This window comes from Melanerpes formicivorus, unplaced genomic scaffold (genome assembly GCF_026170545.1).
Source record: "Melanerpes formicivorus ecotype bairdi unplaced genomic scaffold, bMelFor1.0.p_v2 SCAF_92, whole genome shotgun sequence".
NCBI lineage: Eukaryota > Metazoa > Chordata > Aves > Piciformes > Picidae > Melanerpes > Melanerpes formicivorus.
Genome location: NW_027142444.1, coordinates 218,372 through 234,461, shown reverse-complemented (window position 1 = coordinate 234,461; position 16,090 = coordinate 218,372). Strand labels below are relative to the sequence as shown.

General features: G+C 56.5%; 1 protein-coding gene and 1 long non-coding RNA gene across 8 annotated transcripts; both read left to right on the top strand.

The window, feature by feature from the left end:
* Positions 1-2: 2 nt before the first annotated feature.
* Positions 3-10,421, top strand: LOC137455157 (serine/threonine-protein kinase 38-like). 7 transcript variants are annotated; one of them, XR_010990774.1, is made up of 9 exons: positions 197-895; positions 1,285-1,449; positions 2,331-2,491; positions 2,976-3,059; positions 5,954-6,024; positions 6,212-6,314; positions 6,560-6,687; positions 9,565-9,673; positions 10,303-10,421. XR_010990774.1 is itself a non-coding variant. In XM_068165732.1 (7 exons), the coding sequence occupies exons 3-7, from the start codon at positions 2,470-2,472 to the stop codon at positions 6,607-6,609; spliced, it is 330 nt and encodes a 109-aa protein (XP_068021833.1). In that variant the 5' UTR covers positions 199-895; positions 1,285-1,449; positions 2,331-2,469; the 3' UTR covers positions 6,610-7,616. The 7 variants fall into 7 exon arrangements, 2 of the variants coding, with proteins under 2 accessions (XP_068021832.1, XP_068021833.1); XR_010990772.1 differs by lacking the exons at positions 9,565-9,673; positions 10,303-10,421 and adding an exon at positions 3-89 and having other exon boundaries at positions 766-895; positions 6,560-7,616; XR_010990773.1 differs by lacking the exons at positions 9,565-9,673; positions 10,303-10,421 and adding an exon at positions 15-77 and having other exon boundaries at positions 766-895; positions 6,560-7,616.
* Positions 10,422-11,922: 1,501 nt separating this feature from the next.
* On the top strand, positions 11,923-15,826 carry LOC137455156 (uncharacterized). Its single transcript, XR_010990771.1, has 3 exons — positions 11,923-12,087; positions 12,261-14,118; positions 14,293-15,826. It is a non-coding gene; the product is annotated as an uncharacterized lncRNA (long non-coding RNA).
* The last annotated feature ends 264 nt before the right edge of the window (positions 15,827-16,090 follow it).

Below are 16,090 nucleotides of genomic sequence, written 5' to 3'. Positions count from 1 at the left end.
TGGGCACGCCGGAACCGCAATGAGGGAGGTTGCCCGAGTTGGGGGCTGTTGAGTGGAGTTGCCCCGCTCGTTGTCGGGCGAGTGTTCGGGTGGGAATGGGGGCGAGGGGGCTGTGTAGGCGGCTGACACCCCTGTTCCTCTGAGGGTGCCAGTCAGGCAGCGTCCTCCTTCCTCCTCACCAGTGAAGGGGGCTGCTCTCTGCCCTCTGCTGGGAGCTCAGTGCCGTCGATGTCCGGCACAGCCTGGATGGAGGGGCAGACTCTGTCCCTGTGCTTCTCTTGTTTACGCTGCTGCGGCAGAGACACGGGGATGTGGAGGGAGGCGAAGGGAGTGAGGAGGACTCCCCTCTTTCTTTACCTTCTCCTCCCTCCCCCTCCCTAGGCGGCAGGGGAGAAGCGCTGAGCCGTTTAGAGTTGGGGGCGGCCAGTGACTGGGACTGGCTGCTGGAAGGCGTGCGGAGGGGGGAAGGAGGCGGTTTCCGCAGGCGCGGAGCTGGCAGCCCAGCGCAGCAAGCCAGAGCTGCCGATACAGGCTCCAGCTAGCATAAGTTGTTGCGGCACCTTCCACCCTGTTAAGCGAGTGACGGAACGCAATAAGGCAGTTACATAACAAAGCCTTGTATTGAGAGGTGTTTGGGGTGGTTTGTTTTGTTGGTTGGTTTGTTTCCCCCTTCCCCCTTTTTGGATCTATTGCTCCTTTTGACCTTACAGTGCGGTTTGATGAGGGCGAACCTGCGTGACTCCTTTGCATGTTCACGTTTTATAGGCTCAAGGCTATGGAGTAAGTGAATAATGCTGTAGGGAAGGAAGACGGTTATTGTCTAGAGCAGGTGTGGAATGCCTGCTTTTGTTGTGTGATGTCTCTAGAGAAAGCAGTTTTGCAAGACTTTTTACTGGTAAGTGGCTGGGAATGGCGAGCTTCAGACACTACCAAAGGGTTTCAAGGATTTGATCTTCCAAGTCAAGTTCCTCAAGGTTTCAACTAAACACTGTCGTTTTTACTGAAATCTGTCAGATTGCATCGTTGTACTTTCAGAAATATAAGGGAGGAAGTGTGACAGTGCTGCATTGAGGGTCACTGTGCTATTTGCTTACCTCAGGGCACGTTTAAACCAGTTCAGGAGACATTAGTCTTGTGTGGCTTCCCAAAGTCACATTCCTGTTGTGATAAAGCTGTTAGAATTGCTTTCTGATCTTTTTGATTTTACAAAATTAAAAATGGATGACTGAAAGTAGCTGCTGTTGAGCATGGCATCTAATTAAATGGAACTTAATGATTTTTCAGGTATTTGAGGTGAAAATACACAGCTGAACCCTGGTGCTTACAGAAGATGAAAGACATGAAGATTGGCAAAGAGTACATTGTACCAAGTCCTGGGTGGAGAAGTGTGAGGGAGAGAGCCAGCTTGGTGCAGCAAGACGGTCATGCTTTCAGCATGCCAAACACAAGGTCTGTTTAATTTCCCATTGTCTGTTCTGCAGTCTATAGTTACTAAATTATGGAGCAGCCTTTTGGCTGTGCCGACTCTATAGAGCTTCACTGCATTGAAGGCCGATAGGGAATGCTCCCTTCTGTGTGGTAGAGGTTGTTCCAAGGGATACTGTAACTGTCTTAGTCACAAGTCTGAGCACTTACTAACCGTTTTCACATTTGTAAATGTGGCTTTTTATTAACATTTGAAAGAAATGCTCTCTTCTAGTGTTCAGGTCTTGCTGTGAATCTAGAACATATTTTAAGCTTTTGTGCTTGAGAGAATTGTTACAGCTAAGTAAGAGCAGTGAAGAGCCCAGCACAAACCATGCATCACTCAGTGTTGGCAGCGGAATAAAATCTTAATCCTGCCATGTTGTTCTCAAGGGTGAATTTTCTTAAAGCAGATGTCTAGCTTGCTGCACTAGCAAGACTTACTTTTTTCCTCAGATGAAAGAAATCTGTATTGAATATGGTTTCTTGTGTACCTCTGTATTTACCTTAGTGATATGCTGTCATAATTATAGCTTCATTTGAGAACTGGGTCTTGAAACAACCACTGAGACCTTTCATGTCACTGTTCTGAGTTTCTGATCTCTACAGGCTGTGCTTACTGTGTGTGTGAAGTGCTGTAGGGCAAAACCTGCTTGGATAAATTGAAACCCCCACACTGGTGCAAGACTTGGTCTGAAACTAACAACCTGCACCAGTTAAAAAAACCCAAACAGTAGCTTCTTTGACTTGTAGCACTGAAATGTTTTCTTTCATGTCCTATTCTTAAACTTTGCAAAATACTACTGTAGAACTTTCTGAAGCCAAAGGAAATTGAGACTACAGGCGTCTGACTTTTGCCATGACAGGTACTTGCCAGTGTGTTGCTGCATGTTCTGTATAGATTGCCTGTGGAAGCCCTGCTGTGAGTGTTTGGAAATAGGGCACTTTGCACCATGGGTGTGGAAGGGTTGTGAAGAGATTTAAACAAGGCTGATTTTGCTGGGCATGGAGGTACCGTGTCCTTCAGGTAAGGCTCACTGTGCTTCTTTGGAGGGTGAAGGGTTTTGCCAGGGGTTCTTCTCGGGCTGACAGTGCTGGCCTGCTCTTTTTTGAGGTAGGAGTGATCATTTTCATGCTTGAACAAGGTAGTAAAATTTTTATTGAAGGTTAAAATGAAATATTTAATTACAGAATGAAAATTCCAGCTGGGGAGTTGGATTGCACAATAGCAGCTATTTGAGTTATCTTTCTCAAATGGAAATGCCTTTAGTTTCCCCACAGCTTCCCAAACTGATGTTGCTCCTGTGGGCCCCTGAAATGATGGCTCCAAAATAACCTATTCAATGCTAGCATTAGTATTGTGCATGGTGTGGAAATATTCCTGTTCTCTGTGCTTTTAAGTGTTTAAAAGAACTTCTCCATGCCCAGCGATTTGGAGCCTTGCAGTAGATTCCCTGCTTGGGTCTTGTTTCTGAGGTTGAGAAGCCTGATAGGGCTGTTTCTCATTGCAGGTACACCTCGTTCAGGAGGAGGATGCAGCTCATATATATGCAATGAAGGTGCTGAGACAAGCAGGTGTGCTGGAGACAGAGCAGGTTTGTGCTCATCTGTCTTCCCAGAGTTTCAGACTTAGACTGTCTAGAAGATTGCCATAGATACTACTGGGTCATATTCTCCCCTTTCAAAGTCCCAATCTAGCAGTTCAGAGCATCTGTGGAGTCACCACCACAGTACAAAAGAATAAGAAGTTAGGCAGTGAGGTCATGACCTTTTAAAAAAATAGTTTATTTACAGTTGACTTGGAATAATAACAACTGTTTATTTCTGTTCTTAGAGATCCATAGAATGGGTTGGGTTAGAAGGGACCTTAAAAATCATCCAGTTCCAACCCCCCTGCCATGGACAGGGACATCTCCCACCAGCCCAGGTTGCTCAAGGCCTCATCCAACTTGCCCCTGAACACATCTAGGGAGGGGGCAGCCACAGTCTCACTGGGCAACCTGCACCCTCATGGAAGAATATCTTCCTAATCTCCAGTCTAAATCTGTCCTCTTCCAGCTCAAAGCCATTCGCCCTTGTTCGATCTGCCTCTTGTCCTGTTTCTGCCCCTCTGCCCCGGGCTGTGTTTGTGAACACAGGAGGCAGGAAACTTAAGAAGCATTGCCATTTGTATCTGGAGTTTTGAAAGAGAAATACTGAAAACGGGAGAGATCCAAAACTTCTTTGTGTTCAAAATCTGTGCGGTGTCGCCTGCCATGATTAGTGCTAGACCCAGACTGATTATACTGCTCCCCTCCTTTGTCAATGCAGACCTTACAGTACTTCATCTGTCAAACTTGAGTTTCAAGGAAAATGCTTCCTGAGAAACAGAACCGAGCCAAAGCCAAAAAAGAGGAGAGCATTTGTTGTTCTCTTTGGCTGGTTAGGTACCCACAGGTGGCACATTGCTCATGGGCTTTGTTTCCTGGATTTTGCCTTTTCCTAGGGTCCTGTCTTGTTTTGTTCTCTGTTTTTGTTAGTTTTAATTCTGAGCTCACAATTCCCTGTGAATGTTGAAAGGACAGAGGAAGTACTTTGGCACAACAAATCAAGCAACCCAGGGTGGGTGTCTCAAGTGAAAAGGCAGACAAAAGAGGACTTTTCCTCACCTGTTCAGACCTTACCCATCATGTCCTTTTGTAGTACATCGCCCTGCAGTGGTACTCTTAGTTATTCTTTCCCCTCTTCAAACCTGTGCCCTGAATAGAGGGAACCAGAGGAGCAACCTGTTCTGCAAAGCACCTGGAATGTGTGTGACTCAGTTTGAAGCCCTGCCACATTTATGGGCTGATGGAACAGGTACAGCCCATGCAGGAGACGGAGCTCAGACTTTCCACTGTCCAGCACAGCAATTTTCTCTGGAGAGTGTTTATCTGCTGTCATTTTAGTGGCTGATTTGTTCAGTGGAGAGCAACACAGAGTATAAATTGGATGTTTCTTTCTGAAGCCTGATGGCACTGGGAAATATCCTGGCTGTTTTAAACCGAGCTTTTAATATTCTAGTTGATAGCTACATTGAAGAGTGGAGGGAGGAAAGAAGTATTTTCCAACAAGAACAGATGGAGCAAGGGTGGACTTTGTAGAGCAGGGATCTCCTTTGGGCTTAATGATTCCAAGGGTCTTTGCCAACCTGAATGTGATTCTGTGATTCAGGGTACCTGATGCAGAGAGCAGAGCCATGGCCCTGTGCTAAAGGTGCTGCTGCCCAGCAGAACAGAATAAATGGACTCTGCTTGTAGGGAGTACTCCTTAAAACTAGAATAGCCATAGATTTTTTTTTTTTTTTCTGCAGAAGTTGCTTTCTGGTCCATGAATAACGGAAGTCTTACAGCTGTCAAGAAATACTTTTCCTTGCATGTCTTGCATTTTCCTCTAGTGAAAGACATTCAATTTTGGTCTGAGCTTGCAGTATGGACACAGAGCGCTGTGATTGTCAGCTCTGTACATTTAGTCTTTTTTTTTCCCCCACAAACTTTGCTCTTCCCAAAACAGACCTCAGCTTAACCATTCATAGTGTGAATGGTTGTTTCCAACCTTGGGTTGACTTCTCTGGGTTCTCAGTGGCTACTTTGGGAGGCCTTTGTAGAATTTGGTAAGACATTCTAGAGTTGTAGAAGCATTTGGGTTGGAAAAGACCTTTAAGGTTGAGTCCAACCATTGTCTAGTTCTGCCAAGTCTGGTGCTGTGCTCTGCAGTACCACATCCCTGATTCTTTAAAACACCTCCAGGGATGGGGATTTAATCCCTGGGGAGCCTATTTTGCTGAGGAAGTTTCTTCCAATGGCCAATGTAAATCTCCCTTGGTGCAATTTGAGGCCATTTCTTCTCCTTTTAGCACTTGCTACTAAGGAGAAAAGATCAACCCCCACCTGGCTCCAACCTCCTTTCAGGGAGTTGTAGAGAGCAATGAGGTCTCCCTTCAGCCTCCTTTTCTCCAGACTAAACAGCCCAGCTCCCTCAGCTACTCCTCAGCCCTGTTCTCCAGACCCTTCCCCATTACGAACAACATGATTTACGAGGAGAGTGTGGGAAGCAGTTTGTTGGCTAAAGAAGATGGTCATGTATTGTAGGACTGGGGATATAGTCCCATGCTCCTTGTTGAAGTGTTTAAATTGTCCTTTAGTAGTAAGTACTACTGAAATAAATTTTAGGTAGCCCATCTGAGCAGAAAGAGAGCTTTTGGTTGAAGCTGGGGGAGCCTGGGTAGTGAAAATGTTTTACAGCTTTCAAGATAAAAGAAATCTTGACCTCGTCATGGAGCTCTTCCCTGGAGGTGAGCTGTTTGCTGACAGAGGATGTTGGGTGTGTGGGTCCTGGCAGCAAGACTTTTCCAAAGAGAAGCTGTAAGGCCAGCTGCAAGGTTAGGTGTGGATTCTCCCGGGGTCTCACACAGAACGAGTCTCACGATTCAAGCGGTCTGATTTCACAGCTGCGTTTTCTCTCTGCCTAGGTGACAGGATGACCTCACTGACGAAGAGAGAGACCTTACCAGAAGAGGAGAGACTTCTGCTGGGTACGAGGGTAAGGGGTCTGCATGTGAAGTGCCTGTGCTTGAAACGCCCCAGTCTGCAGCTGAGGCCGTGCAGAGTGGTGCTCGCAGTAGCTCTGCAAGTCTGCCATGGGCTCAGGAGGCTGTGCAGCGGTAAAACCTTTTCTTTTGCTCAAGCACAATCTTTCTGAATTCTTTTCTTGGATTTTTTTTTCCCAGGGTGATGTGAAACTGTCTGATTTTGGGCTAAGCACAGCTGTTCAGAAGTCTCAGAGACCTGAGCTCTACAGGAACCTCGCACACAAACCCCCAAGTGCCTTCTGTGAGTATAAGCTGTCCTTGTTCAACATGGAAGTACTTGAGAGCTGAAGCCAGACCACAGCATAATTAATTTCTGCCGTTGTAAACAAGATTGGTCAGGCTGATTGCATTTAATGGGGGACTGGGAATGCACCTTCCCTGCCGATGGAAGCTTTGAATGGGAAAGAAATTCTTATTTCTTTGTCATGTTGGTATGGTTTTGCTCACGTGTACCTGGACACAAATAGAGTTTTGTGCCAATGTCAGGGAGGCTCCAGGAGCACTCATTCAGCTGGGACCTGGTTTTCATATGCTGACTTAGTGAGGGTGATGACCATCTCCACATCTCCAGAAGCTTTTCATCAGAGGGAAGTTGCTCATCAGCTTGTCTGCAGGTGAGTGTTTTACAGAGTAATAGAATCGTTTGGGTTGGAAAAGGCCTTTCAGATTCTGCAGTCCCAACAGCTCACAAACTCTACCAAGTCTCATGCCAAACCCTGTCTGCAGCATTACATCTCTCTGTCTTTTAAGCATCTGCAGGGATGGGGATTCAGTCACTTCCCTGGGGAAAGTAGTCCAGTGTTTGAGAAGCTTTCGGTGAAGAAGCTTCTTTAATAGGCAACCTAAACACTGTGAGAAACGAACTCACTGCTGAAAATGTCTAACCAGTTTATTATAAAATAAAGGCGACACAGCGCTGGGCGCAGAGCGAGCTTGCTGGAGGCGCACCCCCACAACACGGAGGCGAACTGATAGAGACGGCAAACAGACATATTAATACATTAAACCGTACATATTCATATAGTCCCCAGCACGCTCCCACCCCTCTCCATCAGGACTGACAACACCTGCACTTTTGACCTGGCCAGTCTTTAGACCTGTTGGCACCTCCCCTTTCTTTCCCAATAGCCCACACAATGCAGACCATCAGCCCAACGATCCAGCCCAACGATCCAGCCCCACGGTCCCCAGTAATTCCCCTTGCGAAAGCCAAATATTATAACCAGTTTCTCACAACATCCTCTGATACAACTTGAGGCCATTTCCTCACATGGGGGGGGGGGGACAATGAACACCAGAGTGAGCCCCCCCGATGCTGGGAGACCCCAAAATCTAAGATCCTGCAATTCCACTGAAGACACCAGATGAAGGGGGGAACACACCGAGACCATCAAAGGGTTTAAGTGAGGAGAGCAACAGACAGAAGAGATGGGTGATTGCCAGCGCTAAATGCGCTGACTGCAAAGTGATGTCGGGGCTGTCAGCCCTGGGAGCCGTGCTCGGAGATGCAGAGCTCTGTGTCTCCTGCGCGGCGGCGTTTGGATCAATACATCATTAATACTGTTATTGCCTCCCCGCCTCCTCCTTTGGCCGCAGGGGGCCAGGGTGCTGCTGGGACAGGACAGCTCCAAGGCAGGACAGCCCCAGGCGCGGCAGGGGGCCGGGGGCACAGCCGGGCGGGGGAGGCAGGGGCGGCCCTGCGGTGTGCCGAGCGGCTGCGAGAGCTCTGAGGGACGGGGAAGAGCGCTGGGGGGGGCGGCTCGGAGCCGGGGCCGCTGTGAGCACCGCGGCGGGGCCGGGGCCGGGGTCTGTGCGCCCCGGGGCTCCCCGCCCCAGCGCTCTGCCGCACCGCAGCGCTCGGCGCTGGCCGCTGCCCCTCCGGCCCGGGCTCGGTGCGAGACCTGCAAGGGGCAGAGGCGCTCGGCTCTGCCGCCAGAGCTCAACCCCAGCCTGCGGCCGCGGAGTGCGGAGGCGGCGCTGGGGCAGAGCTCCGGCGCTGAGCTCTGGCAAGCACCGCGGAGCGCCCTGAGGCAGGGCCCGGGCAGGTGCGGGAGAGGGAGCGGGGGGGGCTCGAGCAGGGGGGGCCTGGGGCGGCCGAGAGGGACGTTTTAAATTCCCTTCTGTAACTGTGAGGTCTCTCCTGGGCCGCTCAGAACACTACAGATGGAGATACAGTTCATAGAGGGAGCAGCAGGGGTGCCCGAAGGCTCTCTGGGGGGCGCGCCAGCGCCGGCGGAGGAGACTGAGCGTCCTGGGGCGCGGGGCGGGGCCGGGGGCGGGGCCTGGGCTCCTCCCAGGGCTTCAGCGCGAGAATTCGAGCGGCCAGAGGCGCCCGGCCCGGGCGGGACCGGCCCCGGCCAGAGGCGCCGCTGAACTTGGGAGTCGTGCTCGGAGGACAGCTGTGGCAGCGCTCCGGCGGATGGAGACCTGGCAGGCGCCTCAGGGGGGCTTTGGCGGATCCGCGAGGGACAGGAGCCCAGGTGCGAGCGGGGACAGGGAGGGCTGGCCCGGGGAGACCTGCGGGAGCTTAGAGCCAGAGGCGCTCTCCGTGCAGCTTCAACCACCCGTCGGTGCAGATGTCCTCAGTGCAATGAACACGAGGGGGGGCTGCCAGGGCGGCCCGGAGGGCATTCCAGCGGCTGGGGGAGTTCCGGCTCTGCGGGGAAGGCTGAGCCGAGGCGCCGCTAGACGGGCTGGGTGCGAGGACGGCTCCCGAAGCGCAGGGGCAGCGCGGGGGGTGGCGGAGCGCTGAAGGCAGCGCTGAGGTGCGTGAGAGGGAACGGGGCTGGGCTGGGGCAGAGCTGCAGCAGCTGAAGGGAGGAGTTTGTGTAGGCAGTGTCTGAGGTGCTGTCATCTCCAGCCCGGAACATACACGTGTTTGTATTGGTTTTAATAAAAGGACATTAAGGGTGGCCGGTCTGGGGGGGGCTGTGTCTGTGAGCGCCACAGAAGGCGCCGCGGCGGGGGGGGGGCTGTGGGGTGTTGGGGGCTGTGAGCGCCCTGAGGGTTCCCGCGCGGCGGCTTTCCCGCCCTGCCCGCGCCACAGGCACCAGCGCGCGCTGTTCCCGCGCGGCCGCCGCCTGAGGCAAGGGGAGGCGCCTGGCTGTGGGGACTGTGAGCGCCCGGAGGGTCCCGGCCTCACCTGTGCGCCCTTCCCGCCAGAGGGGCCGGCGCGCGCCGCGCGCCTCAGGAGCTGCCGGGGCGGGAACGGGAAGCGGCCGGCGCGGCCCGGGGCAGGGCCGGGCCGGGCCGCAGCCCGCAGCTGCGCTGTGTTTGGGGTGTGGGAGGATCCGCTCCTGGGGCAGAGCTGCGGATGCCGGAGGGCAGGGCAGGCAGCGCAGGGGCTTGGGCAGGTTCGTGAGGGCGCAGGGTGAGACCGGCCGGGGGCAGGGGAATCAGCTCGGGGACAATTTCTGTTTCGTTAAAACCTGAGGCACTTCCCTCTGTAGCTCAGCACCTCCTGAGTGTGCCTCTGCTGTTTGCTCCTTCAGGCAGAACGAAGCTCTGCAGGGAGCAGACTCAGGGACAGAGAAGTGACGTTTGGGCACAGAGACTGAGAGGATCTGTGGGGCAGAAAATGCAAACAGAGAAAACCCTGAGGTAAGCAAGAGCAGAGGTGACATCCTGGAGGGAAAACATGGAGGCAGTTTATACAGGATAAAAGCCAAAGCTTTCGGAGGGAAAAGCTGAGGCAATGTGCTGGGGGCAGAGCGGGCATGGAGGGAACCTGAGGCAATCCACAGGGAGAAGGTGAAAATTGTCCTGAGAAAACCTGAGCAAAGAAGAGGGGACACAGGAAGCAGCTTGGAGGGAAGACTTAAGGCAAATATCTGTGAGACAAGATACAGAAATGAACAGGAAAGTTAACCTATGGGAGACAAAAACGAGGATTTGAGAGGGAAACTCACAGCTTATTTAGGAGGGAGAGTGAGGGGGAGGAGAGGCATGGGAGGGAAGAGCTGAGGAAAGGTGGAGGGAGGAAAGGGGATGTTTGGGAGGGAAACAGAGGCGATTTTGGACAGGAGGAAGAGAAATTATGCCTGGAATTGAGAAGGAAATCTGTAGGGCAGAGGATGAAAATTTTGAAAATAGAAGCTATGATAATGCAAGGAGAGAAAGGACATTTTGAACAGAAAAAGCCTGTAGTGATTGAGGAGCCGTGATACCTTTTCCCCTTGGACGGGGAGGAATTGGCACTGCTGAGGCCTAACTCTGTCCTCCTTTCTCAGAGGCAGCTGGCACAGAGCCCCACTATGGAGCGGCGAGGCAAGGTGCGGGGGGGCAAGAGGCGGCAAGGCAAGAGGAGCACCGGGCTGAACAGCTGGACATGGGCAAGGCGCCCTGGGCAATGAGACCTCCCTCTCAATTTGGCTGTGGTAACACAAGATCTTTGCCAGCACCGTTAGGGTGCCCTGGTTGGCTTTGTGCTGGGCGACCTCCCTGTAAGCAGGGCTCGGTCTTTGCTTTTGCTGTTGTAGGCGTTTTGCCACCTAGCTCCTTGGCTGCACGGAGACTGGCAACCCTGTAAGGAGGGTCCGAGCCGGCGTCTCGGCCCGTATGGGGGGAAGTGTAGCTGCCTGGACCCCAGCCCCCCCTGTAAGCAGGGGAGGGCCCTTTAAACAGTTTCTCGGCTGCTGGCGGCCTGGCCAGCGTGACGCCCTGTACTTGGGGCATGTCACAACGATTGGCATCCTGAGGCCCCTCTACCTGCATGCATCCCCGGGGGGGCCAGGTCTGACCCTCTGCTCTCCTGCTCAGGGTTAAGGATGCCTGCCCCACCAGTGGCTGCCCAGAGCTTGCTCCCTCTCTTGGGAAGGGCTGTGTGTGTGGCCCCTCTTGCCTCTGTGTGCCTGAGTCTGCTTGTCCTCTAGGTCCCTTAGAAAAGGCTGTAGCTTAGCTTAGGCTTCCCAGGAGGGAAAGAGGGGCTCTGGGCGGTTCCACGGCAGTCTCCTTGGAGGCCTCGAGTGGGGTGGGAGCTCGGCTTGCCCCTCCTTTGATTGGATGGACACAGCGAAGCCGCTTAAGTCGTCTTGCGGCAAGGCGACCCCCCTGTAGTTCAGGGCCTGGGTCTCTGCCTTCATGGCAGCCTGTTCCCTTGGCACCCTGTCAGATTAACAGCCCCGCACTCGGGGCCTGTGTGACGAGTTATGGAGCCTTCTGTGCCGTTCTGTCCCCTTCTGTCCCCAGCAGCAGCCCAAGGTCCCTGTAAGCAGGGCTGGGGAGGCTGCTTTTGGCAGCTAACAGGAACAAACCCTTAGAGGGTTGAGGTCAGTCCCTGGGCTCCTGAAGAGGTGGTGTTGTGCTGCAGCTTGAGGGCCGGCCCGTAAGTGGGCGCAGGCCAGAGCCCGTGGCTCTCCGTGGGGCTTTTTGGGAGTGCCGGGCCGAGAGCGACCGCCCTGTAGGCAGGGAAGTGCGTTGCCGGTGTCCGGCGGGAGGTTCAAGGAGGGACCCCCCCTGTAATCAGGGCGGGTAGATCTGGTCCCGGCCTTTCAGAGGCATGGGGCCAGGGAGTGTGTGGGGCTTATCTTAGCGTGTTGTTCCCCCCCGCCCCACCCCGTCTTCGGGGCTGGGGCCACAGCCCCCCGGCCTTTGGCCGTGATGCCCCACTGCCTGGCTGCTGTCTTCCTGTAGCTGCGGGGCCAGGCCAAGCTCTCAGCTCCCTGGGTTTCGACCCGCCCGTAAGAGGGGTCGGGGTCCGAGTGCCTTTGCGCTCAGCTGGCAGCCTGTGTGGGGCACCCCCCCCCGGCTAGCGGGGTGTGGGTCAAGATGCCCCTGAAGCGGAGAGAAGGAGCCTCCGTGGGCCTTTTGGGACCAGGGCCGCCCTGTAAGTCAGGGCCCGGTCAGTGCCCTGGCATCCCGGGCGCTTTGAAATGCCAGCGGCGGCTCCAGCCCCCTGTAAGCAGGGTCGTGCAGCCGCTCTGGCCGCTGCGTTGCATGCCCAGCTCCATTGCCCAGGGCGTCTGCTGCGGCGCCCGTCTGCGGTCCCGACCGGAAGTGTGCCGTGCGCCGCTTGGGTGAGTCGAGCGAAAGCGGGAAGACTTTGCAGAGCTGGGGGTGTCTGCGGGCGGGTAGCTGGCCGGGGGGTGCCCGTGGGGAGCTGCCTGCGGGGCTGGAGGCTTCCCTCTTTCCCTCGGGCGGGGAGCAACTGGCACTACTGAGGCCTAACTCTGTCCTCCTTCCTTGGCAGTGGCTGGCACAGAAGGAAGAAGAGGCCCGCTGCGGAGCGGCGAGGCAACATACGGCGGAGGCAAGAGGCGGCGAGGCAACATACGGCGGAGGCAAGAGGCGGCGTGGCAACATACGGCGGAGGCAAGAGGCGGCGAGGCAAGAGGAGTGGCGTCCGGCTGAAGAGCAGGACAGGAGAAAGGCGCCCTGGGCAATGAGACCTCCCTCTCAATTTGGCTGTGGTAACACAAGATCTTTGCCAGCACCGTTAGGGTGCCCTGGTTGGCTTTGTGCTGGGCGACCTCCCTGTAAGCAGGGCTCGGTCTTTGCTTTTGCTGTTGTAGGCGTTTTGCCACCTAGCTCCTTGGCTGCACGGAGACTGGCAACCCTGTAAGGAGGGTCCGAGCCGGCGTCTCGGCCCGTATGGGGGGAAGTGTAGCTGCCTGGACCCCAGCCCCCCCTGTAAGCAGGGGAGGGCCCTTTAAACAGTTTCTCGGCTGCTGGCGGCCTGGCCAGCGTGACGCCCTGTACTTGGGGCATGTCACAACGATTGGCATCCTGAGGCCCCTCTACCTGCATGCATCCCCGGGGGGGCCAGGTCTGACCCTCTGCTCTCCTGCTCAGGGTTAAGGATGCCTGCCCCACCAGTGGCTGCCCAGAGCTTGCTCCCTCTCTTGGGAAGGGCTGTGTGTGTGGCCCCTCTTGCCTCTGTGTGCCTGAGTCTGCTTGTCCTTTAGGTCCCTTAGAAAAGGCTGTAGCTTAGCTTAGGCTTCCCAGGAGGGAAAGAGGGGCTCTGGGCGGTTCCACGGCAGTCTCCTTGGAGGCCTCGAGTGGGGTGGGAGCTCGGCTTGCCCCTCCTTTGATTGGATGGACACAGCGAAGCCGCTTAAGTCGTCTTGCGGCAAGGCGACCCCCCTGTAGTTCAGGGCCTGGGTCTCTGCCTTCATGGCAGCCTGTTCCCTTGGCACCCTGTCAGATTAACAGCCCCGCACTCGGGGCCTGTGTGACGAGTTATGGAGCCTTCTGTGCCGTTCTGTCCCCTTCTGTCCCCAGCAGCAGCCCCAGGTCCCTGTAAGCAGGGCTGGGGAGGCTGCTTTTGGCAGCTAACAGGAACAAACCCTTAGAGGGTTGAGGTCAGTCCCTGGGCTCCTGAAGAGGTGGTGTTGTGCTGCAGCCAGGAGGGCCGGCCCGTAAGTGGGCGCAGGCCAGAGCCCGTGGCTCTCCGTGGGGCTTTTTGGGAGTGCCGGGCCGAGAGCGACCGCCCTGTAGGCAGGGAAGTGCGTTGCCGGTGTCCGGCGGGAGGTTCAAGGAGGGACCCCCCCTGTAATCAGGGCGGGTAGATCTGGTCCCGGCCTTTCAGAGGCATGGGGCCAGGGAGTGTGTGGGGCTTATCTTAGCGTGTTGTTCCCCCCCGCCCCACCCCGTCTTCGGGGCTGGGGCCACAGCCCCCCGGCCTTTGGCCGTGATGCCCCACTGCCTGGCTGCTGTCTTCCTGTAGCTGCGGGGCCAGGCCAAGCTCTCAGCTCCCTGGGTTTCGACCCGCCCGTAAGAGGGGTCGGGGTCCGAGTGCCTTTGCGCTCAGCTGGCAGCCTGTGTGGGGCACCCCCCCCGGCTAGCGGGGTGTGGGTCAAGATGCCCCTGAAGCGGAGAGAAGGAGCCTCCGTGGGCCTTTTGGGACCAGGGCCGCCCTGTAAGTCAGGGCCCGGTCAGTGCCCTGGCATCCCGGGCGCTTTGAAATGCCAGCGGCGGCTCCAGCCCCCTGTAAGCAGAATTGTGCAGCCGCTCTGGCCGCTGCGTTGCATGCCCAGCTCCATTGCCCAGGGCGTCTGCTGCGGCGCCCGTCTGCGGTCCCGACCGGAAGTGTGCCGTGCGCCGCTTGGGTGAGTCGAGCGAAAGCGGGAAGACTTTGCAGAGCTGGGGGTGTCTGCGGGCGGGGTAGCTGGCCGGAGGGTGCCCGTGGGGAGCTGCCTGCGGGGCTGGAGGCTTCCCTCTTTCCCTCGGGCGGGGAGCAACTGGCACTACTGAGGCCTAACTCTGTCCTCCTTCCTTGGCAGTGGCTGGCACAGAAGGAAGAAGAGGCCCGCTGCGGAGCGGCGAGGCAACATACGGCGGAGGCAAGAGGCGGCGAGGCAACATACGGCGGAGGCAAGAGGCGGCGAGGCAAGAGGAGCGGCGTCCGGCTGAAGAGCAGGACAGGAGAAAGGCGCCCTGGGCAATGAGACCTCCCTCTCAATTTGGCTGTGGTAACACAAGATCTTTGCCAGCACCGTTAGGGTGCCCTGGTTGGCTTTGTGCTGGGCGACCTCCCTGTAAGCAGGGCTCGGTCTTTGCTTTTGCTGTTGTAGGCGTTTTGCCACCTAGCTCCTTGGCTGCACGGAGACTGGCAACCCTGTAAGGAGGGTCCGAGCCGGCGTCTCGGCCCGTATGGGGGGAAGTGTAGCTGCCTGGACCCCAGCCCCCCCTGTAAGCAGGGGAGGGCCCTTTAAACAGTTTCTCGGCTGCTGGCGGCCTGGCCAGCGTGACGCCCTGTACTTGGGGCATGTCATAACGATTGGCATCCTGAGGCCCCTCTACCTGCATGCATCCCCGGGGGGGCCAGGTCTGACCCTCTGCTCTCCTGCTCAGGGTTAAGGATGCCTGCCCCACCAGTGGCTGCCCAGAGCTTGCTCCCTCTCTTGGGAAGGGCTGTGTGTGTGGCCCCTCTTGCCTCTGTGTGCCTGAGTCTGCTTGTCCTTTAGGTCCCTTAGAAAAGGCTGTAGCTTAGCTTAGGCTTCCCAGGAGGGAAAGAGGGGCTCTGGGCGGTTCCACGGCAGTCTCCTTGGAGGCCTCGAGTGGGGTGGGAGCTCGGCTTGCCCCTCCTTTGATTGGATGGACACAGCGAAGCCGCTTAAGTCGTCTTGCGGCAAGGCGACCCCCCTGTAGTTCAGGGCCTGGGTCTCTGCCTTCATGGCAGCCTGTTCCCTTGGCACCCTGTCAGATTAACAGCCCCGCACTCGGGGCCTGTGTGACGAGTTATGGAGCCTTCTGTGCCGTTCTGTCCCCTTCTGTCCCCAGCAGCAGCCCCAGGTCCCTGTAAGCAGGGCTGGGGAGGCTGCTTTTGGCAGCTAACAGGAACAAACCCTTAGAGGGTTGAGGTCAGTCCCTGGGCTCCTGAAGAGGTGGTGTTGTGCTGCAGCCAGGAGGGCCGGCCCGTAAGTGGGCGCAGGCCAGAGCCCGTGGCTCTCCGTGGGGCTTTTTGGGAGTGCCGGGCCGAGAGCGACCGCCCTGTAGGCAGGGAAGTGCGTTGCCGGTGTCCGGCGGGAGGTTCAAGGAGGGACCCCCCCTGTAATCAGGGCGGGTAGATCTGGTCCCGGCCTTTCAGAGGCATGGGGCCAGGGAGTGTGTGGGGCTTATCTTAGCGTGTTGTTCCCCCCCGCCCCACCCCGTCTTCGGGGCTGGGGCCACAGCCCCCCGGCCTTTGGCCGTGATGCCCCACTGCCTGGCTGCTGTCTTCCTGTAGCTGCGGGGCCAGGCCAAGCTCTCAGCTCCCTGGGTTTCGACCCGCCCGTAAGAGGGGTCGGGGTCCGAGTGCCTTTGCGCTCAGCTGGCAGCCTGTGTGGGGCACCCCCCCCCGGCTAGCGGGGTGTGGGTCAAGATGCCCCTGAAGCGGAGAGAAGGAGCCTCCGTGGGCCTTTTGGGACCAGGGCCGCCCTGTAAGTCAGGGCCCGGTCAGTGCCCTGGCATCCCGGGCGCTTTGAAATGCCAGCGGCGGCTCCAGCCCCCTGTAAGCAGGGTCGTGCAGCCGCTCTGGCCGCTGCGTTGCATGCCCAGCTCCATTGCCCAGGGCGTCTGCTGCGGCGCCCGTCTGCGGTC

What these genes read in the sequence shown, in the direction of transcription:
- LOC137455157 (XM_068165731.1), top strand. Translation starts at nt 1,425, where the DNA reads ATGCTTTCAGCATGCCAAACACAAG. An exon ending in GACTTCTGCTGGGTACGAGG is followed by an intron (nt 6,025 to 6,211) that starts GTAAGGGGTCTG and finishes TTTTTTTCCCAG; the next exon opens with GGTGATGTGAAACTGTCTGA. An exon ending in CAAACCCCCAAGTGCCTTCT is followed by an intron (nt 6,315 to 6,559) that starts GTGAGTATAAGC and finishes TGCCAATGTCAG; the next exon opens with GGAGGCTCCAGGAGCACTCA.